Source organism: Zootoca vivipara, chromosome 15, assembly GCF_965207765.1.
Source record: "Zootoca vivipara chromosome 15, rZooViv2.hap1.1, whole genome shotgun sequence".
In the NCBI taxonomy this organism is placed as follows: domain Eukaryota; kingdom Metazoa; phylum Chordata; class Lepidosauria; order Squamata; family Lacertidae; genus Zootoca; species Zootoca vivipara.
In genome coordinates this window covers 19,998,187-20,022,007 of record NC_142598.1, presented here as the reverse complement: position 1 = coordinate 20,022,007, position 23,821 = coordinate 19,998,187, and the positions used below count along the sequence as shown (strand labels likewise).

At 44.9% G+C, this 23,821-nt stretch overlaps 1 protein-coding gene across 1 annotated transcript; it reads right to left on the bottom strand.

Moving 5' to 3' along the window:
• Window positions 1-635: 635 nt before the first annotated feature.
• FOXE1 (forkhead box E1) lies at window positions 636-5,101 on the bottom strand. Its single transcript, XM_088658410.1, has one exon. It carries the CDS (start codon window positions 4,576-4,578, stop codon window positions 3,487-3,489), a length of 1,092 nt encoding a protein of 363 aa, XP_088514536.1. The 5' UTR covers window positions 4,579-5,101; the 3' UTR covers window positions 636-3,486.
• Window positions 5,102-23,821: the final 18,720 nt, after the last annotated feature.

Here is a 23,821-nt window from a genome sequence, read left to right as displayed (position 1 = left end):
GCAGATTCCACCTACGAGCTTTCCTTTTTTGAAAATAAAACAAAAAGCTTGATTATGTGCTTTATGGTTAGGGACAGAACATGTAGAGCGGTTTTGCTTGCTTTATGAAAGAAAGCTCAAAAACTTAAGAGGACTTGAAGGGAAGGTTCCACTATTCGGGACTGGAGTTTCTTCAATTAGTCAGGGGTGGCCAACTCCCAAGAGACTGCAATCTACTCACAGAGTTAAAAAATGGCAGTGATCTCCCCTCTTTTTTGGGGTTCAGGTCAAAGTTGTTGAGTTTTTTCAGGGAGGAGGTAAAATGTTTTTAGGGGAGCCACAGTTGTTCAGTTTCTTTGGGGGGAGCCAGTGATCTACCAGTGATCTACCGCAGACGTCCAGTGATCTACCAGTAGATCACGATCTACCTGTTGCACATGCCTGAATTAGAACTTCCAATTCTTCCCCCTTTGTTCTGCGGCTCTTCTGTATGCCCCCTCCTCTCTCACACACACACTTACTTCTATGGAGCAGCGTTCCTCCTTAGGTCCATGACAAAAAAAACGGAGCATAACAAAAATTCCAAACATTCATTAAACGAAACCCAGACATATCACATAGCCAAGAGCATGTAAAAATTGTAAGAATATGCAAAATTGCCCAATGCATGTTATTTATTCATATCAAAGAATCTGCTGGCATTTTGGCACAAACGTTTTCAAAATTTTGGTACACTGTAGAAACCTGGAACTGCAACCCATTCTTCACTATACACATGGACCAAAATAAAAATAAAAATCAGTGGTATATAATAACATAGAAAAATATTCCCCATTGATACACTAGAACCCAATGAATCTGATTGGCAAGTAGGATCAAGCCAGACAAAAGAAAACACTTCTTCACACAGCACAATAATTAAGTTATGGTGAGCACGCACGTTCCATAAGAGCTGGCAGTGGTCACTAGCTTGGATAGCTTTAGAAAAGGATTGTTGATGAAACACATACCCCGAGGACTAGCTTGCAAATAGTTACAGTATTTGCCACCATAATTGAAGTAGTCATGTTGGCTGGTCGTATACCTCTGAACAGCAGGTGCCAGGAACAAAGGAAGACCACTCTTATTGTGCCCTGCTTGCCAAAACCCAGAGGTTTCGAGCTCATCACTGTTTTAAGAATGGTTCTTGGTCTGATATGGAAACATGCATAACCCAAGAAGCTGCCTTATCAGAGAAGAGATCCATCTAGCTCATAATTGTCTACATTGGCTATGGCTCTCCAGGGTTTCTGATGGGAACCTTTCTCATACTGGAGATTGAACTTGGAACGTTTTACATGCAAGGTAGATGCTCTCCTACCAAGGCCCTTTTATATTCTGTAAGTAGAGCTTTTCTACAGAATAACAACAAATCCAAGCGGCTCTTTCTATATAGAAACACAGACAGCTGCTGTTAAGACAATTGGTCCACCTGCCTTGGTACTGTTTACGCAGAATGGGAGCCCCGCTCCAGGGTTTCAGAGAGGTGTCCCCAGCCCTGCCTGGGAATAGCAAGGATCTAACCTGGGACCATCTTTACGCAAAGCCTCTGCTCTGCCATTGAATGATGGTCCTTCCGCTGATCCAGCAAGGCAGTTCCTTTGCCCTTAAGGAGAAATACTCCCAAGGAATGCTTGCAGATCATATGCTCTTTGCATGCAAATCACGGTCCAGAATTTGCAGGATTCTACCGTTTCAAGCTGCAGGTGTATGTGTGCGTGTGGATTTTAAGTTTCAATGTTCCCTGTGTAAAGAGCTCTCTATGCCTAGAAAAATAAGTTAATTGAAACTCTTGTCTTTAACATGCAACTCTCTCTCTCTCTTTCTCACAGACACATACATATATATACATGAGAGCATTCATATATTTCTGTACCCAGTATATGAAATGGTACAATGCATGGAACCCTGTTAGTATTCTTGACCTGCATGTGTGGATCTGTCCTTGTTTAGTATCTGAAAAGTGCTCAGCTCACTAAATCCATGATCACACCAGTTCTAATAATAATGTTAGCACATGTTTGAGCTAGGATTGTCAGAGAATTTACCTCTAGAACTCAACATTACCTTTAGCATTAATGGCGCAGTGGCCGATTGGGGAGTTCCTGCACTGCCCATCCCACTCCTTCAGTGATTTTTAGACTCATCTCTTCCCCAAATGAAGAAACAGGTGAGAGGTTGGCAACTGTATACCCTTCCAACTGCATTTTCAATATTAAAGGTAAAGCCTAGTTCTCCAGGTTGCAAACAGGTTGTATACTGCAGGGTGCCTTTTCCAATAAACCCTTTGGGTTTTTTTATTACAAAGAGAGAGGTTATAAAAACATGAGTACACTGGACTTGGACTAAGCATTTCTAGAAAGTAACAACCCAAGTTGGAAGGAGAGAAAAACTAAGTATGCTGGATATGGGGAAAGAGCTGTCTTATTTCATGGCATTTGTTTCCTGGAATGAAAGAATACATGGGAGTGGACTGGAAGCTTTCCTAATCTAATCTAGCTTTCCTAATCTAATCTTTAAGCAATTAACAAACATGTTCCCATCTAACTATACAGGATGTTAATTACAGATTTCTAAACCCTGAAAAACAGAAGAAATCTGACTCGAGGCTAAAGAGAGTCACTGAACAATTAGCACACTGAGGTTTCCCTTGCCTGCCTAACTAAATTTCTACCCAACTAAAAGTTATCAGCTGCAATCAGTAGAACTGTCTGACAAAATTTGTGGGGAAAGTTATTTATTGCATTCCTAAAATCACAAGAAAACTATATAGAGAACTATACAGAGCATTTGCCTTAAGTACCCAAAAGGAAGTATGATTCATTGACTGTGTATTTGTCCAAATGTGTTTGTGAGTCATTGAAAACCTGGAATTGAGAATATGAAGCACACACCTAGTAGTACGGTAGCTTTTCATAATTTCCTAGTAATCCAGCTAAACCAAAAGACTGGAAAGTGAGATTGGCTACTGAGATTACTGCTGCAGCATGTAATTTTGGAAAGCTAAGGAGCCCACAAAAGCAAACAGGAAGAGGAAAGCCCAGAGGTGGGGGAAACCCAAATGTTTTACATTTCCTTTGGCTTGAAGAAGCTGAATTTTCACACTTCACAGTCTCGCCTACAAAGGTTTCCCTCTGCCTTCTCAATACACACAACACAGGCCACACCAATATCACTAGCTTCCTATCCTATAGTGCATAAGCTTCACAGATCCTAGGTCTTTCTGGTGGCCAAGAACTGCGGACCACGTCTCTCTCCATTGTCCGGATCCTTTGAGGCCCTTTACTCACTGGGTGCTGTCACACTGGGCAGACGCACGCCACAACAGCCCACCCCACAGCGCAAAGTAACACGCTCAGAGCAATGAAGCATTAGGGTACGATAACGCAGGCCACCAACAGGCGGGCACAGCCGCAGATCTCACCCACTGTCCCTCTGCCTTCCACCAAACCAAGTCCCTTCTCGGATTCAGATAGCAGAAACAAACCTCTCCATGTTGCTGGAATAGGCCGCATGGCGCAAGTAGGCACCCGGACTACCAAGCTGCCCACCGGCGTTGTAGCCGTGAGCCAAAGAACCGTAGGAGCTGGGAGACATCCTGCCATAGAAATCCATTGCGTCGTTCCCGAGGGTGGGCGAGGTGGGCATCCCTAGGCGGGCAGAGGCCCCAAACAGGTGGCTGCTGCCGCTGCAGCCGCTCTGGGAGTAGGTGCCTTGGTTCACCTGCAGCTGCTGGCTGCTGGGGAGCTGGTAGGAGTAAGGCATAGCATTGTGGGGCCTGTGCAGGCCAGGCCCTGCCGCGCAGCCCTGGCTGGGGTAGGCGGCAGTACCCGCGAAGGAGCAGGCATTGCCAGGGGAAGGGGTGACGTCGGGGCTGTGCTGCTGGTGGGCCAGCTCCGGGCTGGGCTGCGCCATGAGCGGGCCCAGGCTGAAGAGGGGCGGCTGCGACGGGTAGCAGAGGGCGGCGGGCGGCGCGTAGGCCGCGTTGAGGGCCGGCCCGACGGGCTGGGCCTGCGCCTCGTGCATGTAGGCCGGGTAGGTGGACAAGTCGCTGCGCTTGAAGCGCTTCCTGCGCCTCAAGAAGCTGCCGCTCTCGAACATGTCCCTGGCGTGCGGGTCGAGCGCCCAGTAGCTGCCTTTGCCCGGCCGCCCGGGCTCGCGGGGCACCTTGACGAAGCAGTCGTTGAGCGTCAGGTTGTGGCGGATGCTGTTCTGCCACTTGCGCGGCCCGTCGCGGTAGAAGGGGAAGCGCTCGGTGATGAAGCGGTAGATGCCGCCCAGCGTCAGGCGCCTCTCCGGGGCGTGCGCGATGGCCATGGCGATGAGCGCGATGTAGCTGTACGGGGGCTTGCCGCGCTGCACCGGGCGCTTCCTGCGACGGCCGCCGGGACGCGGGCCTGCCGCCGCCGCCGCTTCTTCTTCCGACGGCTCCTGCTCCAAAGCCTCCCCGTGCGCCGACGGCTCCACCTTAACGAGAGCGGCGAGCCTGGACGCCGAGCCGGCTTCGGAATCCGCCTGGCCCGCGGCGCACGTCGACGACTGGGGGCTCTCGGCTGTCATCCCAGGCTCTGGCCCTGCCAGCGACGACGGGGCAGCAGGTCCCAAGGAAGCGACGGGCAACCTTTGCGATGCGGACGCGCCAGCCTCGCTGCTCCCGGCTGCCTTCCGATGGAGGGTCTCCAATGCTCCCTCGGTGGCTGCGGGCAATCAGACGGCGGGGTCCAGGCGGCTTTGGAGTCCGAAGGCTCAAGTGCCGACGCCGGGAAACTCGCGGGCAAGGCTGGAGAGCGATCCTTGGAGAGGTGGCTTAGGGTAGGTTGAATCTGCGGCGTCTGGGGCCGCCGTTACCGCGGGTGGCGTCGGTGATCAGAGCTTGCCTTGGACGTGCGGTTACCGATGGAACCGAGCGGCGCTGCCTTGAAACAACGCAGCGCCGGCAGTCGGGAGATTAGGATGGGGCCCCACCGCCCAGAGAGCCACCCAAGTTCGGGTAGAATGGGACTTGGGCGCCAGAGAGGAGACAGCCGCGCAGAAGACTGGGCTGCCCCGGAGCTGGTGCGCGTCGAGTGTCCGCCTGAGCAGCCGACGGGGTGCGCTTTCGGGTTTCACTTAATACTCCCTCCCCCGGAGAGATGCAAGCGCCTTTCCCCTCCCAGGCACCCCCCCCTCCCAAAGCAGAGGGTGACTGCCGGCCGGGATGATGCGCTTTTGTGCCTCCTCCTCCTGCCCTTCGCTGCGCACCTGGGCAGCCGGCACTCCCTTGTAGCTGCTGCGCCTTAAAGGGACGGGTGGAGACGCAGCTTGCCCGAGCAGCCGCTCTTGAGAATGCCGGGGGCGCCGCAGACCGACGGGGCTTTGCCGAGAGGGGTGGCCGAGGGAGGGGCCTGGCCCAGGGCAGGAGCCGGGAGGTGTCATCCGCTGGGAGGTGCGGAGCCAAGCCCGGATGCCAGGTCTTTCCCCGCCTCGGCAGCAGTAACGCAGCCGGGAGGCGCCCAAGGGACACAAGGGAAGGCGACCCGACGGCGCGCAAGGCGAACGGCTTTGCGTACTGCCCGAGAGGGGCGCGGCGGCCCTATTCTCGTGGCGGGGTCGGTGCCTTGGAATTTGGCCATCTGGGCCTTTGCTCGACAGCAAATCCTGAGGCAACAAACCCGGGTTTGCCTTCTTTTGCTCATTTAACAGGAAATCCTAATTCGCCTGCTGCGTTTCACCAGGCTTGAGCACTGTTACACTTTTATAAGACGCTATACGTTTAAAGCAAAAGTCGAGGAACATTCTTTTCCCTCGAAGAATTCTGAGCGCTGTCATTTGCTACAGGTCTGGTTGCTGGAGGTTGTAACTTTCTGAGTCCAGGGGGGAACTGCAGCGCCCAGAATTCTTGGAGGGGAAGAATGTGCGTCGAAGGAATAATGTGTATGCCTACCAGTTAAGAATTTCATTCCCTCCACCAGTGGGTAGGAATCCTGCAATGGCTGTTCGCAGTTTGGAGGACTCCTGTGCATCAGCACTCTCAGGAAAGTGAGGCAAGCGGATTGATCCTCACGTGTATTTACTTTGAAGTAAGTCTGCCTTTGTTCAATGGGACTTTCATCTCATTGCAGGGGAGGGGGGTTGACATTTTTTTTTGCTCCAGGGCCACATGCACCTTCGGCCAACCATCCAGGGGCAGGTGTGCCTCCCCCAGGCTCTCTCATGAGGGCAGACTTGTATACACACACCTCTCCTCAAGGGATCCCTGCAGATCAGCTGAGGGGGAGGGGTACCATTATGGTATCTTCTCAACTGGTCAAATATTTGATGACAAGCAAGGGGGCAGGTTGCATCCCAATCACAGCATTCATTGTGTGAACTTTCATTTTTCTTTCTTGCGACTGCCAAAAATCAATGGGGCTTTATTTGGGGGGGGGGTTGATTGAGGTGGCTGGATCAGAGGCCCTGAATTGTGGGTTAGCATTGCAGTATTTGGCTGCAATCCTTTACCTGGGAATACGCCTCATCCTACTCAATGGGAATGAGACGCAGGTGGCGCTGTGGGTTAAACCACAGAGCCTGGGGCTTGCAGATCAGAAGGTCGGCGGTTCGAATCCCCGCGACGGGGTGAGCTCCCGTTGCTCGGTCCCAGTTCCTGCTAACCTAGCAGTTCGAAAGCACGTAAAAGTGCAACTAGATAAATAGGTACCGCTACAGCGGGAAGGTAAACGGCATTTCCATGTGCTGCTCTGGTTCGCCAGAAGCGGCTTTGTCATGCTGACCACATGACCCGGAAGCTGTACGCCGGCTCCCTCGGCCAATAACGCGAGATGAGCGCCGCAACTCCAGAGTCATCTGCGACTGGACCTAATGATCAGGGGTCCCTTTACCTTTTTACTCAATGGGACGCACTTTTGAGCAGACATGTATTGTACTGCTTGGCTACATCCCCATTAATTCACCAGGTCTTTTGACAATGGTAGTGGACTGCTTTGCATATATAGCTGCAATTGCTGAGGACCAAAGGGGGGGGGAGCACTCACAAGCAACTTTCAATAGCTGTTCCTCCTCCTTTTCCCTCCAGGAGAGAAAGCATGGTAGAGGGAAGTAAGCAAGTATTTTTCACCTCTGCGCCCCCCCCCCCTTGAGAATGCTGCTTAATAGGAGCCTGTCAAATCCCAGTCAGGCAACTGAGAACTCCTTATCCATTTAGGGAAGCTAATGTCTAGTGAATGCTGGGTGAGGACTCATTGAAAGCTCTGGGGCCTTTCTTTGAAATGTAGATGATTAGTTTGAGTTTAAATAGAAGAGGACTCCAAACAAGGTGGGTGTAGGCATGATTTCACTTTGCAAAATCATCAATGCTGTGGAGAGAGGTTATTGAATATTTTCTCTCACACAGCACTAGAATTGTGTGTGTTGGAGGGTTGTCACCCACTGAAACAGACAAAAAGAAAGTACTGCACTTCCACTTTAGAGTTGACTTTTGGTGGTGATGCTTCCTGCGTTAAGGTGGTTTTAAAAGGGGACAAGAAAAAACCACATAGAAGAGACCTGTCATGAAGTCCCTAGCCGGCCACTGTTAGAAATGAGCTGATCTGACCCAGCAGAGCCTTTGCTCGCTTATGTATTTATTTATTGTGCTAATGTTTATGCTGCTTCCCAGCCGTAGCACCCAAAGCACCTTGCAGAAATAACAGCAATACAATATGCCCATGAAACATCAATCAGCCACCACCACTGCCACGTACAACCGCAGCCATGAAACAACATGCTACATAAACTCAGGCAGAAATGTTAATGTCACGAGTGTCTGAAATGAGGTGTTTATGTCTTGGAATGAATCTGTTTCATTCCGTGGCTCTACTTGCATAAAAGGCAACAGTTTCTTCAGACTTTTGCATCCACTGAGTATCTAATTTGGCTAGAATCTGAATAAGTGTATCCTCTGCAGGTTAGGATGCCGGCTGAGTAAAATATGATCTCGGTCAAAGTGAACAAGGTGGTCAAGAGAGCTAGAGTAGTGTGATGCCCAAGGGGAGGAGCCATGAGCCAGAAATGTCCCTGGCCTACCTTACAAGGTTGTTAAGAAGGATTACTTAGTTAATGAACATAAAGTTAATTGAACATTCAAAAAATGCTGTATACAGTGGAACCTCGGTTTATGAACACCTTGGTTTATGAATTTTCGGTTTACGAACGCTGCGGACCCATCTGGAACGGATTAATTCACTTTCCATTACTTTCAATGGGAAAGTTCACTTCAGTTTATGAACGCTTCAGTTTATGAACAGACTTCCAGAACCAATTGTGTTCGTAAACCGAGGTACCACTGTAAATACTAAGGTGGCATTCCATACTCATTTACAAGGGAGTAAATGGGGCTCGCTTTTGTATAGACTGTACATAATTCCATTGTAATATTATCCAAATATTGAATCCCCCCCAAAAAAATCCATTTTGATGAGGAATTGAAATGGTGCTTAATTTTTAGGAAAAGTGTTGTTGGAGTGAAGTTGAACCAATATTCATTTGGAAGCGCTGCGGTCTAATCTTGAAGGCTCACCCACCCACCACAGCCATTGAAGAGTATAGGCTCTTGTTCCTTAGTGAATTCTGCACTTTCTCAGGGAGCCCTTTCATTCTATTCTTAGCTCACATCTCCAAGGTTGATGAACTCTGCAGCACATGAAAGGAAACAGCTCCTCATCCAACAGCTACGTTGCATCCTACACCTTTTCTGTTTTGTGAAGAGAAGTAAGAATCTGCTTGAATCTCTCCCATGCTGGGACTTTTATTTTTATTTTATTTTAAATGTTAATGTTCTATTTCCTTTGCGTGTTCCAATGTGAATAATTAGCTAAAATAAAATAACCACTCACCAAAATCCAACACCTCAGAACCACAAACCAGCACCCATACAACTGAGCTCCATACACTGATTTCATCAAACCAAATGACTTTACTCGTGTGTAGATGTAAGTGGGTTATGATTGCATTGAAAAGTTACTGTCACATATGTGGACCATGGAATGATCAATAAGCCAGTGCTAAAGAGAGCTCCCCCCCCCCTACATAAAAGGGCTTTCTTGAGCTGCGTTTGCTCGAATGGGATGCCTGACTCTGTGTTTGGCTCAATTAAAACAAGTGAAAAGGAGAATCAAGGAACCATAATTGAATATAAGGTTGGAGACATCCTGAAGCATACAGGTGGCTTTTGACAGTGCAAGCCTATATGCATATTTATTCAGAAGTAGGTCACATTGACCTCAGTGCTACTTACTTAGTCCCTTGAAAGTATGGATAGGATCGGTGCATAAATGGACCTTCCATGTTCAGATAAAGTCTACCTCTCTGAATACCATGCAGAAGACAAGCAACAGGGAGCGGCTGCCTCTCTTAAGAACTGCTTGTAAGCTTCCCAAGGGCTGCTTGTAAAGCCTGATCCTATCAGTGCTTATTCAAAGGTAATGTTTATTTCAATGGGACTTGCTCCTAGTGCATAAGATTGCAGCCATACTCATCTGGCACGTCTTTGCTAGGAAATAAGCCTCATATCATTCAACAGGGCCTTAGTTCCAGGGAGATGTGCACAGGATCTCAGACTGAGAATGCTGGCTCCATGCCCTTTTGGTCAGATTTAGAAGGGCAAATCTCACCTATTTCCTAATGGCCAGTAAGAAATTAGGAATAATTATATGAATCCAATGTTATTCCGTTGTGCAAACCTTTATAACTATAACTATAATTTTTCAAAGAGGTTGAAAAATTATAGAAATGTCAAGTAGAAACTAGAATTTGGATCTGCTACATATGGGGGGAAACATAAAAGGATATAGGACCCCTGTTGCAGAAGGCAGTTCAAGAGATGATGCCGGAATGGGTGACTAGAACCATCCAAATAAGAGGCAAGTCTTAACGACTAGATTAAATAGATTTTTCTCTTCTACCCAAACCATTTTACAAACTCTTGCCTTTTAAGCGGTGTTGTACATACATCTCTTTAAAAATTAGTTTAAAAACCAGTTTTGTTTTCAAAGGTAAGTCACACGAATATATTTGATTACTTTCTGTTTCAGGAACGTCTCTCTATTCTAACCAGTTTGCTCTGAACAAACCTTGCGAGGACGCTCTCCTTTAACCCTGCCTTTCTAAGGCTAGGGACCCAGCTCTATTGAGAAAAACCCCTTTAGAGTTGAGGTTATGATTTACCTAGTTTGCATTTGTTGCTGTTGTTCCGACTCTTCGTGACCCCATGGACCAGAGCACGCCAGGCACTCTATTTCGAAATTAAGTTCGCAAATATTCTGCAGAATATTTTGCAATTGCAAATACATTATTTTGCAATTTACACCCCCCCCCCCAACACACTGAGGAGAATTAAGTGCAATTCACACCGTATTATTTTACAAGCACATCATGCTATTTTGGAGGTTGTTAAATCCCTCCCTGTCTCCAAATGCGCTGTGATAATGAAATCCTTCCCATCGACTTCACTGTAAGAAATACACTTTCGTCATTTTAAAAAAATTGGGGCGCTAGGAATAAACGGGGGCGGAGAACAACCCTTCGTAGCGATGCACTTCACGAAGATGGCAGACTGAATATTAAAACTAAAATATCCACGAAGTTTTTGTTGTTTCCTGTTGGAGGGGGTCCTTCTGAGAGCGCAAGTTCTCAATGTTGCGCATTGCAGTCGCGGGGTGTCGGAAAAGACGTTTGGGGTCGGGTTTTTTTCTTTCTGAAATACACTCAAATCACTTTGAGATGAAAAGGAAAGCTTGTAAACTAAATTCGTGGTTTTTGTTCGTTTGCTCCCCAGTTTCCCAGAAACTGACAAGCGCTTTCTAATGCGCTTCTAAGTTTCTAAGGCGCGCAAAAAGAAGCTTTCCGAACACATTAGGCACTTCTTCGTCTTTTCTCGAGAGCTGACGGAACAGCAAATCTCTCGTCCCGAAAAGCTTCCAAGTCCCCCCCCCCCAAAAAATAGTTTCGTTAATAAAACAGATCCTTTGCTGCTTTTCCCCTTCAATAATTTTTTGCTTTCGAAATGGCTGCATATATTGAGGCTTATAGTGCGTAATCGTTCTTTTATCATTGTAATCGCGCGGCACTTATTATTGCAACGGTGTGAAGCTTTTTGCATTTGTACGCTCACAAACATCCACCTGGACAGGACTTGTGGCAGCCAGAGCAGATTTATCAAGTCCTTTAAACCCCCAGAGCTTGGGCTGAACACTGTATAGCTCAGAAGACCAAACTCTTTGCAACGGGAAGGAAGCGCCATTGATTGCAAAGGGACTTACTTGGACAAAAAGTAAGGGTGCCGTAAGTGGGTTTTTTTAAATGCCTTTTCTTTAAAATAAAAATAAAAATAAAAACATGGCCACCCTATTTTAAGTACTTTTATTTAGAAGCAATAACCGTATGTCTCCCCACACCCCATTTGTGTAAAACTTTGGGCTATTGATTGCTGGATTGAACAACATTAAACGACGCAGGCATTTGTTTGGAATGCTGAAACAGACTCCTCCAAATGAAACCAATCGATTTCTGATGGGATTCCTTCTGTGTCAAGTGAGAGCAGTTCTCACCCACCTTTACTTGGAAGTAAGTCCCACTTTACTCAAGTAGGGTCTGCTCAGAAGTGCAGTCTTTAAAGCTCAATCCTAGCCCCCTTCTTAGAAGCAAATCTTACTGAATTCTATTCACTTGTAAGGTTCCTTATTCTTGTGGTTGGTGCGTAAAAACGTTTTGTTATGTTTAGTTCTGCTACTACTAACGTCGTGTTTTGTGTTACCGGTTTTTATTCTGTGATATGTTCGTTTAAATAAGACATTGTTTATGTCGGGATGGATAGATAAAATCAGTAAATCCTGACTGTGTTGTGCTGAATCTAATTTTCAAATATGTGTGTTTAAGATTAAGGATCAGCAAGCTATAAATCATACTGCGGACATTGTTAACTTCTGGGTTTGTTTGTTTTAAAAAAAGTTCTAGGGATTTTATCCAGCGTTAGGCCTCATCAGAGTAACTCCACTGACATTAATAGACAGACTAATTTAGGCCTACTATTTGATAGGTCTACTCTTAGTTGTATATAACTGCAATTTGTTCGTTTACTTACGAGAAAGCCTAATTAAACTCAGGCTGTTACATCTGAGTAAACATAGATAGGATCGGGCTGGGAAATATATGATTGCGGGGTTTATTGGCCAGCTTTTTCAACTGTTGTCGCCAGTTCGTTTTTTGTTTTATTTTGTAGTCTGTGTTCTTATTTTGTATTTTCACGTTGTGAACCGCCCTGTGATCTTCGGAGGAAGGGCAGTATGCAAATTTAATAAATAATAATCTTAATAGTAACAACTCACCGAAACTAATCAATAGGCTCCCTGGGCGAGAACTTTGCAGTCCCATTCATTAGATGGAAGAGAGCGAAAGGCTCCCTAAGGGGTAGAGTATTGAGTTCACATCTGTATTTCTGAGTGAGCCTGTGTCTACTTACTCTGAAAGTAAGTTGCTTGTGGGGCTTGCTTTGGAGTAAACGGGAATCGGATTGGAATGCACGTCTCTCCAGATGTGTCCTACTGCTCTAAGTGCTCCACTTTTCCATTGATTTCCGGCTGGAATTGAAGCGGAGATCGGATCAAATGGAAAGTTGTTGGGGTTTTTTTTGGCAAGGCGGGGGGAGGAGGAGGAATTAAGTTTTAGGCGTGCGTGAGCCATATTTATCATGAAGATGGTTGCATTGCGTGTATGACTTGCGGAGCTGGACACGGTTTTCGTTAAATATAGACAAATATACAGTTATTTAAATCCCTTTTAGCTACGACGAGTGGGCGCTTCCTGTTTGCTTTTCAAAACAGCGGCAGCAACAAACATTTATTTCAAAGCGGTGTTTGCAGCCTTGACTCTGGGAAGCAAAATATTCGTATAATCCTGTCTCCCGCCCCTCTTTGTTAGTGTTCTCGACAGAATTCAATCCTGTCAGATCTAATTCGGTTTTCTACAAACGGGAACCCCAAGATCTACCAACCGTGCAAAATACATAATGGTTAGAATTAAAGGACAAGGGTGCCTCTGAGCACATTCTGAGGTTCAGAATTTGATTTTCAGTACCAGAACTGAACTGAGCCCCAGACCTTGCGCTGGCACTCTGTTCCTGCTTGGCATTCTTCCTTTCCTCATCAGTGTAATCTAAGGGGCGGCGGGGGTGGGGAGAGAGAAATAATTTAATTATTTAATTTCCTGCTTTTGAACAATTGTGGGTGGGTCAGACAACCTTGCCGAGCTACTGAAAATAAGTTGGAGATCCCTTGCTAGATCCTGTCTGTAGCCTCCTAGCCTTGCCTGTCCCCTCATCAAAAAACATTTGAATTCTAATTTAAGATGCCAAACCAAAAAGATCTAATACTCATCAAATAATTAAGACCTTTAACCTGGATTTGAATCCAAATGCTTAATTTCAGTTGGAATCTTATTTACAGCATGCGTGCTTGATGCTGTCCCACAAATTTAGGCTCTGGGACCTAAATTTATGCTCTCTATTTCATCTCTAAATGGATTTACCTTTCTAATATGTTCCTAAAGGAGAAAAAATATAGTATAAATACCAACAATTGGGAAACACTAGCCTACGAGCACTGCAGTTGGAGAACAGCCTTTACCAAAGGTGTCATGGACTTTGAAGACACTCGAACTCAGGACGCAAGGGGAAAATGTGCTAAGAGCATGCTTGGCAAATCCACACCTTGATCAACTCCTGCCCAGAAACCTAAGTCCCCACTGTGGAATGACATATGGATCAAGAATTGGCCTCAGCAGTCACTTACAGACGCATTGTTAAAACCGTGTTTATGGAAGACAATCTTACTTGGCTACGAGTGATAGAAGAAGAAGAAAAAGAAGAAGACATTTTCATCTCATTTACATCACTCCTCCCTCCAAGAGTATTCAGCCAGTTGGATCAGGGCATTGGGACAGACTCTTTCTGATACAGTGGTACCTCGCTAGACGAATGCCCTGCTAGACGAATTTTTTGCTATACGAATGGGTTTTGCGATCGGAGGTTGCCTCGCGAGACGAATTCATTTTGTGAAAAATTCATCTAGTGAATCACGGTTTCCCATAGGAATGCATTGAAATTCAATTAATGCGTTCCTATGGGCAAAATTTTTTTTAAAAAGAACTTCCAATGCATTCCTATGGGATTTGCAAGATGAATTTTTCGCAAAATAAATTGACTCACAGAACGAATTAAATTCGTCTTGTGAGGCACCACTGTACTTCATTAGTAATTGATTTCGAGAGCACAATCCCACCACATGTGGCTGCAGTTACCCAGACCATTGCACCCCCTCCAACACTCTGGAGACAGTGGGTTGTTAATACGATAAAGTTTGAGAGGTATCAAATGCCATTTAAATAATATTTTCCACACGTGATGCTAGTGACCTGAGACATTGGGGCTTGGAGGTTCAGTGTGGGGGCACAGAATCACTAGCTAGGCTCAGGATCAGTTATGGGGCATTATAAACATCTTGTCTTTTCTCTTGTCAAACTGAATTTGGGATTAGAGTTTTGAAAAAAGGCCTCGCCAGCCAAATGCTTTTAGCTATGGCTCATCTGCATCGAGCCTGTTGACTTAACAAAGGTGTCGAACAATAACCAGGTTGATGAAAGAAAGAGAAGGGGGGATTTTATGGGGCAGGGGAAGTGCCAGCATGTGCCGAACATGGACTGCAGAATTGCTGAGCATACAAACCTTGCTATGTTGTTCGGGTCTGATGACAAAGAAGGACTTGGGAATCTAATCTGGGTCAACACTGTCAGCTCAGTTTCCTCACATGCACACACTTATGCCAGAATTTGCAGTTGGTAAACAATGGAGAACTCCCGATAGCTCCAGGCCTACATTTGGCCAAGGGTGCAGCAGCAGCAGCAGCAGCTAACAGCAAAGTCTCAACGGAGAATGTCCTGGTCGGTCATGCCTCAGATCTGTTCTTGAATGTTTGATGGTCATATTTTCAGTTCCATCGACAAGGTGCTGGGTTGCCTTGAGACACCTTTGTGCAAAAATGTGACTGAAAGTGACACAAATACTACTGTGAGCACCAGGGCACAGGGCAGAATTACTACAGTGTTGATCTGAAGGGCCTTTACTTGAAGCCTGTGGGTGAGTTAACTGTGAGGAGAAGGCCTGCAGGCCTAGTTCTCCGGCTCCTTCTCACATTCACTGCAAGCTTATCTTCTGAAAAGCCCTAATGCCACCTCTTTATGGCAAAAGAGTCCACTCCCGCTGTCCACATCTGAGGGAAAAAAGAGAAGCCTAGTTTTTTCCATGGTGGTTGCCAATTCACTCCTTTTCATAGCAAATCAGGAACAGATATGCAAATAACTGGGCTTGACTTCTTTTGGGCAGAGGCAAAATATTTTCCTAATCTGAAGCTGAAAGTTGCTCAGCTATGCTTGACTTGCCCTCTTTGCAAGCCTTTTAGGAGGCTCCAGAGGTCAGTGCCTGAAACGCAGTTTAACCTGTTGCCTGCTGGCCTGAAAGGAGGATTTTCTCCTCCCGTGGCGGAATCAAATAATGTTGTCTTTCTCTTTGCAAGTGTGTAAAACGTTGGTGCATATTTGCTGGGGGGGGGGGGGAGAGTCAGTGTTTCTGTTCTAAACCACTGAAATGTTTCCGGTTCACCAAGGATTGCAGTTCTAAACCAAGTGTGAGGAAGCTCTGGCCTTCTGGATGTTGCTGAACTACAACTCCCAAAAGCCCCGGCAAGCATGGCCAATAGTTAGGATGATGGGAGTTCAGCAACATCTGGAGGGCCAAAGGTTCCCCAAACCCTTTTTAAAACCTTTTATTGGGGACTAAGTCCCATTTAACTCAATTGGACTGGTCTAAGTAAAAATGTATAGGACTGCACTGCAGTTGTGTCCTGGGCAGTAAGGAGTATTTTACTCACACTAGTTGGGTGAACAAATGACAAATCAACACACACACACACACACACACACACTCCTCAATCCATGTTTAACACATTCCAAATTTGGAGTAACAATTCCAATTCCATTGGTGACTGGGACAATAATTTAGACTAAGAGCAGGGGAGAGACTTATATTTTATTTTTCATTGTTTTGCTGCTCTGTAAAAGCACAATATACAGTGATGGCACCAAATACAGAATTGTTGTTTTTATTGTTGCCTTTGTTAGTGGTGGCATATGTATTATCCCATAATAAATGTATGTTGTTTAGAGTAACTCTTCAGGAATATTATACGAAACACACTTCAAGAGAGGATGTTGGTGGAGGACCAGTCAATGTCTAAATTGCAAGGAAAGTCTTTCAATGAGAGCTTCTTTAGCTGATATCTATTCCTTGAGATTTCTAAGCTGTATCCATGTGTTAAGACAGACCATCAGAAACCTAAAAATTTGGAGTTAAATATCCGATTTCAGCCGCAGGAGAAATGTTGTAACGTCACGTAAGTTTGTGTGCTTTTTGCTGTTGGACAAGGAAATTTTATGTTACCTTGCATGTTTCTCTATTTGCGTTGGCTGTCAAGAAATTGAGAGCCAAATTTGTGGTTCAACTCTGAGCGTCTTTGTTGTTGTTATGGCTTATACCTAAACAAATAAATATGTTGCTACTACTGCTGACTCCTGTGGGGCAAAGCTATTCTGCAAAGCACATGCCATGCAGGGTTAAGCTATCAATTTGCAACTTTAGTTGCGTTAATTTATATCTTTCACTTTCCCCCCATAACTTTGGAGTTGGAGTTTAGCTTCATCACAAACCTAGAAGAGGTAGGTAAGGGTGATAAATGGTTTCATAATTGTCACATAATGAATTATGCAGGCAGGGCATTAAACCTGGGTTTCCTCATGGCATTTTGGCTGCTATACCACACTGATTTCATTTCATCTTTGCTTTTCCCCATTCCCAAGGTGTGTTCCATTTAATACCCATTTGTTTAAGTGGTTTCCATATGATTTCCAACTGTGTGATTTCCTATCCTGCCATAATAATAATAATAATAATAATAATAATAATAATAATAATAGGAAAATCATTTAAGAACGTACGCAAAATAAACCCCAGCTGCTGAGATCTGGTTTCTTTTCAACCGTTTTAGGACCTTTTGTTTATCAAGGCAAGTCTTTTTCCATGCAAATTTTTTGCCAGAGAACCTCTTCACCATCGTATGTTTATTTTTTGGAGAGGGGGAGGGGGAACCCTTTATAAACCCCACAGTCTCTTTGCAGCTCTGGAACAACATGCAAAGGCTTCCCCGTATATTGTAATGTTGAAAACAGCTCTCTGTCTCTGGGTGAGTGTCTTTATCTTTAAAGCCCCAAAAAGGCTCGGCCCAATATACCTGAAGGAGCGTCTCCACCCCCATCGTTCTGCCCGGACACTGAGGTCCAGCCCAGCTCCGAGGGCCTTCTGGCAGTTCCCTCACTACGAGAAGCGAAGCTACATGGAACCAGGCAGAGGGCCTCCTCGGTAGTGGCACCCACCCTGTGGAACACCCTCCCATCAGATGTCAAAGAGGTAAACAACTACCTGACATTTAGAAAACATCTGAAGGCAGCCCTGTTTAGGGAAGTTTTTAATGTGTGACATTTTAATGTATTTAATCTTTGTTGGAAGCCGCCCAGAGTGGCTGGGGAAACCCAGACGGATGGGCGGGGGTATAAATAAATAAATAAAATCATCATCTGAATGTGTGAAATCAGGGTTGCAGATTCCACAGAGAGCATATGGGAGTAGAAGCCAATTCTCCAGCTCAGAAACTCACCTTCCAACCACTGAGGGCAACAGGAACAAAGGCCTTGTCGGCACATTTAAAGCGGTATCATGCCACGTTAAACCGTCATGAATTCCCCACAGAATAATTCTGGGAACTGTAGTTTGTTAAGAGAGCTTAGGAGAGCTGTTAGGAAACGATTCCTCTCACAGAGGCAAGGTTCTCAGAGTCCCTTGGGAAGAGGGACTGATTGTTAAACCACTCTGAGAATTTTCCGTACCTTCCTCCTTAGGGAACCCAATGGAGGAATGTGAACTATTTTGGAGGTGTGGAAGATTGTGGGCTACGCACCTTGGGTGAAGAAACCCTCGTGATTCACAGACCCCTTTGGCCACATTCAACTTTTCCCACAAGGTGGTGTTTCCTTGCACTTCCTGTGTAATCTAATTTACTCTATTGCTGTCGAAATGCCCGAGGCACTTAATGACAGTAAAAAATTAGCAACCACTATGATTATAAATAAGTCCTAAAAGCATCTCTGTAATCATAATTAAGTACAATCATCCCTAAAAGCAACTATTAGCATAACAATAGATGCTAAAAGCAACAACCTATAGTCAAAGCTCGTAAATTAAAAGCTAGGCAGAACAGTACTGTTTTCACTCTACACTTGACAGTATATCTTCTTCTTATTTATCACATTTATCACATACCGTGACTTTCATCCAAGAAGCTCAGGGCAGCATGCATGGCTCACCTCCCTCCATGTTATCGTCACAATAACAACAACCCTGTAAAGTAGGTTAGGCTGAGAAATAGTAAGTTTCTTTTACATCTTATCCTTTTACACTCTATCTATACCATACCTTACTTCTTAATTAACTTATCGTTATCTTCTAACAATACTTGTTTAACACCATTGTATTATCTACAACCTCTTTGTATCTCCCTCACTTCCACTGATTCTAATCTATTATACAGTGGTACCTCGGTTTATGAACACAATTGGTTCCGGAAGTCTGTTCATAAACTGAAGCGTTCATAAACTGAAGCGAACTTTCCCATTGAAAGTAATGGAAAGTGGATTAATCCGTTCCAGATGGGTCTGCGGAGTACTTAAACTGAAGCGTTCATAAACTGAAGCATGGGTGTAATTGGTTCTGGAAGTCTGTTCATAAACTGAAGCGAACTTTCCCATTGAAAGTAATGGAAAATGAATTAATCCATTCCAGATGGGTCTGCGGTGTTCATAAACCGAAAATTCATAAACCGAGGTTCCACTGTACGCTTATTCTTTAAATGAATTTTAAATTTCTTCCAGTCTTCTTCCACCGCTGCTTCACTCCGATCCCGTAGTCTCCCGGTCAACTCAGACAGTTCCATAAATTCTATCAACTTCTTCTGCCATTCATCCACTGTTGGTAATTCTTCATTCTTCCAGGGTCCTTGTGAGGCAGCCATGTGCTTTAAATGTAAAAGATAGAGAAATAAGGTAATATTAAAGCAATAAATAGAGTTTATATAAGGTTTATAGTTTACTAAGGAGGATATGCAAAGAATCGCAGAAGGAGGTGGAATGAGGAAGTCAATAGACTAGAAATAAGGGTTATAAGTTAGAATTTTTGTTTTTCATATTTTTGTATTTTTTGTGCTTTGTATTTTCTTTTTATGTTGTGTATTTTTGTATGTTTTTGTTGTTTTAAAAATCTTTAATAAATACATATTTTTGAAAAGATTATCCAGTAACTTTCATTACTCAGTCTCCACCTGCACTATATGTTAAAGCAATAGCATCCCGAAGGATCCTGGGAAGTTAACCTTGTAGTTAAGGGTTCTGAGAGTTGATAGGAGAGACTCCTATTCCCCTCACTGACCTGCAATTCCTGGAGGAGTTTAACAATCAATCCCAGGTAACTCTGAGAACTAGCTGGGGGGAGGAGAGTTTCCTAACAACTCTCAACGTTAGCAAACTATAGTTCCCAGAATCCTTCGGGTGAAGCCAGGACTGTTTAAAGTGGGATGGAACTGTTTTGTGAAGATGGGGCCTATGTAGGGATTTGCACATGTCCCCCCCACCCCCTTTCTTAGGCTGTATACAGTATAAAAGGTAAAGGGCCCCTGACCATTAGGTCCAGTCGTGTCCGACTCTGGGGTTGCGGCGCTCATCTTGCTCTATAGGCCGAGGGAGCCGGCGTTTGTCCGCAGACAGCTTCCGGGTCATGTGGCCAGCAGTATACACTCTTGTTTATTTTGCAACCAGTGTGCTCCCACTGCTGGATTGAGAAGCCATGTACACATAATCTTAGCAACAATGCATATCTATCCTGTTTATATCCTGTCATGGAAATTGCAAAACTAACATCGGGAATAAGACAGCAAGGCAGCGGGGTGTACATGAAAGAATGGGGAAAATTTATAGCATATATAGATAAGATAGTTGAAACAAAATAACACCTTAAATAAGAAATGACTCACAGAAGGACACAAACCCACAACAACAAATTAGAAATTTTTATTGGACATACAGATAGAAAATACAAGTACAATGTATAGTAAAAAATAAAATAAAAATTAAATACGTATATATATATATATATATATACACACACACACACACACACATACACACATACAAAAAGAGGATTAAACAAGAAAATATAAGTACAAAAGAAAGAGGATGAAGGTTTAAAAACGATATGAAGAATGTTGAAAATAGACTAACGATAAGGAATGTTATACCGTGCAACCAAACACATGAATATAAAAATAGCAGAAGAAAGTAGTGCGGAAGTCGATCATCGGGAATTTTTGTAACTTTAGGAGTTGTTGTTATTATTACTATACTAAGTTGAATTTTTATTTGAGAATTATAGAGAATTTGTAAAGATAATGAATGAAATGAGCCCAAATGTTTGATAATGGAATATGTGGTATGCGAAAATTAATAAAAATTAATTTTTTTTTAAAAAAGGAAATGCTTCATTTTGGTAAGTTTTTGTCCAAACCAGCTTTGATCCGAATTGAAGACAAGAACAACCTAGCTTGAAGCTGTGTACTCAGCCCCAGTCCAATACCCTTAAGTGTTAAAGTGGGGAGATCTGGGTCTAACCACTACACCAAATTGCCTGTTTGTATGTAAAGGCATCAGCAATTTGTGGACATTGTTGTATCCTCCCAGTTGACTCGGCTTGAGCTTCTAAAAGATGAGCCGGAGACTGCGTACACACCATACATTTAAAGCACATGGCTGCCTCACAAGGACCCTGGGAAGTGTAGTTTGTTACGGGTGCTGGGATTTGTAAATACTGTATGTGAAGGGTTATACTACGGTTCCTAGGATTAAATGTATGGTGTGTCTACACAGCCAGAGATTCCTGCTTAGAACTTAAAGAAGGAAAAGATATTCCCTAGAATACAGGTGGGCCATTTCAAGTCATAACTAAGAAATTGATTCCCTGAAATTCCTGTCAAATCAGATAATGGGATGGGAAGAGGCAGCAGGTTCCAGGCTAACATGGCCAAGGAGGTACATTTTTTGACCTTTCAGAAGCAGGCACTCTGCACCTGGGATCAGCTTTGACTGCCATTGGTGAAATCTTTTCTGCAGAAACAATGCCATAAACACCATGCAAAAGAGAGACTCAAGCCATGCAAATAAATTGCTGTCAGTCTGGCCAGGTAGGCGAGTGAAGGACGTAAAAGCAGAGAAGTATGATCTTTTGCCAGCTTCGGGACGTGAAGCATTTCAAGTCATTTGTAATGTTCTTCTATTATACGTGGGGGAGTGTTGCTTTATGTCTTTTAAAGCGAAAAACTAGTCTGGGCAACACCAAAATAGAAGGACAGAGAAAGAAGAGTTAATCCCAGTGGAATGAGTCACTCTGGCTCTGGGATTGGCAGAAAGAGGTGGCGGAGATGAGAAGTTCAGCTGCCACAAATGCAGCAAGATGTTTTGCGGCTTGGCTTATGACAGTTTAACTGCCGCACAGTCAAAAGAATGGGGGTGGGAGAAGCTACAAATTGCTATATTCAAATGCTTGGCAGCCTATAGCTCCTGGTGCTTTATGCAAAAAAAGAGGAGAGAGAAAAACAGCAATACTGTAATCTCTTCCACCTGCCATTAGTAGGGTGAGTGCATTTTTCTCTTCTTTCTGGGCTGCCTTTATGGTGTGCAATCCAAAGGCAGGCAGAGGAAACCCAAGCCCTGGTTGCGCAAGGCCCAGTGCCTTCCAGATGGCGTTGGACTCCAATTCCCATCAGTCCCAGCCAGCATGGCCAATAGTCAGGGTTGATGGGAGTTGGAGTCCCGAGCCATTGGGAGGTCACCATATTGTTGGCTACCCTTGGTTTGAAACATTTATATGCTGCCTGTTTTGAGGCAACTCAAAACAGACATACAATAAAATACTCACAAATAAACTACAGTGGTACCTCTACTTACGAATTTAATGCGTTCCAAACGCACATTTGTAAGTAGAAAAAAATTGTAAGTCGAATCCCATAGGAATGCATTGGGAGAAAAATTCGTAAGTAGAAAAAATCCTATCTAAACCGCATCCAAGATGGCGGACGGAGCTCCATTCGTAAGTAGAGTTATTCGTAAGTAGAGGTACCACTGTACTGGGAGACGCAGCAACTAATGAGGGCGGCCAAGATGATAAAAGGTCTTGAAACCAAGCTTTAGGAGGAACAGTTGAGGGAGTTGGGTATGGTTAACTTAGAGAAGAGACTGAGAGGAGATATGAACCCAAATATCTAAAGGGTTGTTTTGTGGAAGATGGAGCAAGCTTCCTTTCTCCTGCTCTGGAGGCTAGGACTTGAACCAACGGCTTCAAGTTACAAGAAAGGAGATTCCAGCTAAACATCAGAAAGAACTTCTGGGTAGTAAGAGCTGTTCGGCCGTGGAACGGACTCCCTCAGAAGGGGGTGGACTGTCCTTCCTCGGAGGTGTTCAGGCAAAGGTTGGATGGCCATCTGTCATGGACTCTTTAGTTGAGATTCCTCACAATTCCATGATTCTATGAATAAAACCGCCCGCCCAAAATAGTTAAAATAGAGTCAACAGCAAAAGCAGACCAATGAGGGAAAAGCTAATGGGGGAAAGTGAGCCAGGTCTTTCTGAAAAGCCTACATTGGCCTGGTGGAGCTCAATGGTCAAGGAATTCCAAAGCCGAGAGGGTGCCATGGAGACACACACATCACTGGCAGTAGGCAAGCGAGATGAGCTTCCATTGCTGACCTTGGAGTGCACATCGATTAGTAGGAGTACTTGGCTAGAGGTTTGCAGCCAAATAATGAGCTGGTTAATCAATTTTGAACCCTGTCTCTCAGAAATCTCGTACGGTGTTTGTGTGGTCCAACCAAAAGCACCTCAAGCATCCCTCCTCCTCTTGTATCAGCCCTATAAGCCACTTGGCTTCCAGAAAGTGCCTTGAAAGGAACACAGCTGCCATCTCCTCCTCTCCTCCCCTCACCTAACTGAGGGCTCATCCATGCTGTTGTTTAATGTGGACAGTAACCTTCCTGTGGGCTTCTTGTTATTCCAGTCTTAAATTCAGTTAGGTGCACGTCCACATCAATTTGTGATACGTACCGTATTTTCCCGTGTATTAGACGAGGGGTTTTTTGACTCAAAAATCATGTCAAAAAACAGGGGTCATCCTATACACGGATAGTGGCATTGGGGGGGGGGGGAAGCTGTGGGCTGCCAGCCATCTGGTTGGTGGGCGTGCAACTGCCCCCCCCCCCGCTGCTGCGGAAGGCACGCACTCTAGGGAGCGTTTCCCGCAGCGGTGTGGAGGGGAAGCTGCACGCAGCCAGCCAGCCAGCTGGTTAGCCTCCTGCAGTGGCGTGGGGGGAACGGCTGCCCACTTTGCCAACCCAGAGCAATGGCCCTGCTGGGGTGATGGCGTGTGTGCAATTCCCCCTTTTAAAAAGCTCAACAATTTTGGGCCATCTCCCCTCGTTTTCTTTAAATTTTGTCCCCCAAAATAGGGGGGCGTCTTATACATGGGAGCATCTTATACACAGAAAAATACGGTATTTCTTTGAAAGTCCTCACACAATCTGTCAGCATTTTA

Excerpts from the sequence above, each read along its gene's own strand:
- FOXE1 (XM_088658410.1), bottom strand. The coding sequence starts at position 4,578 with ATGACAGCCGAGAGCCCCCAGTCGTCGACGTGCGCCGCGGGCCAGGCG.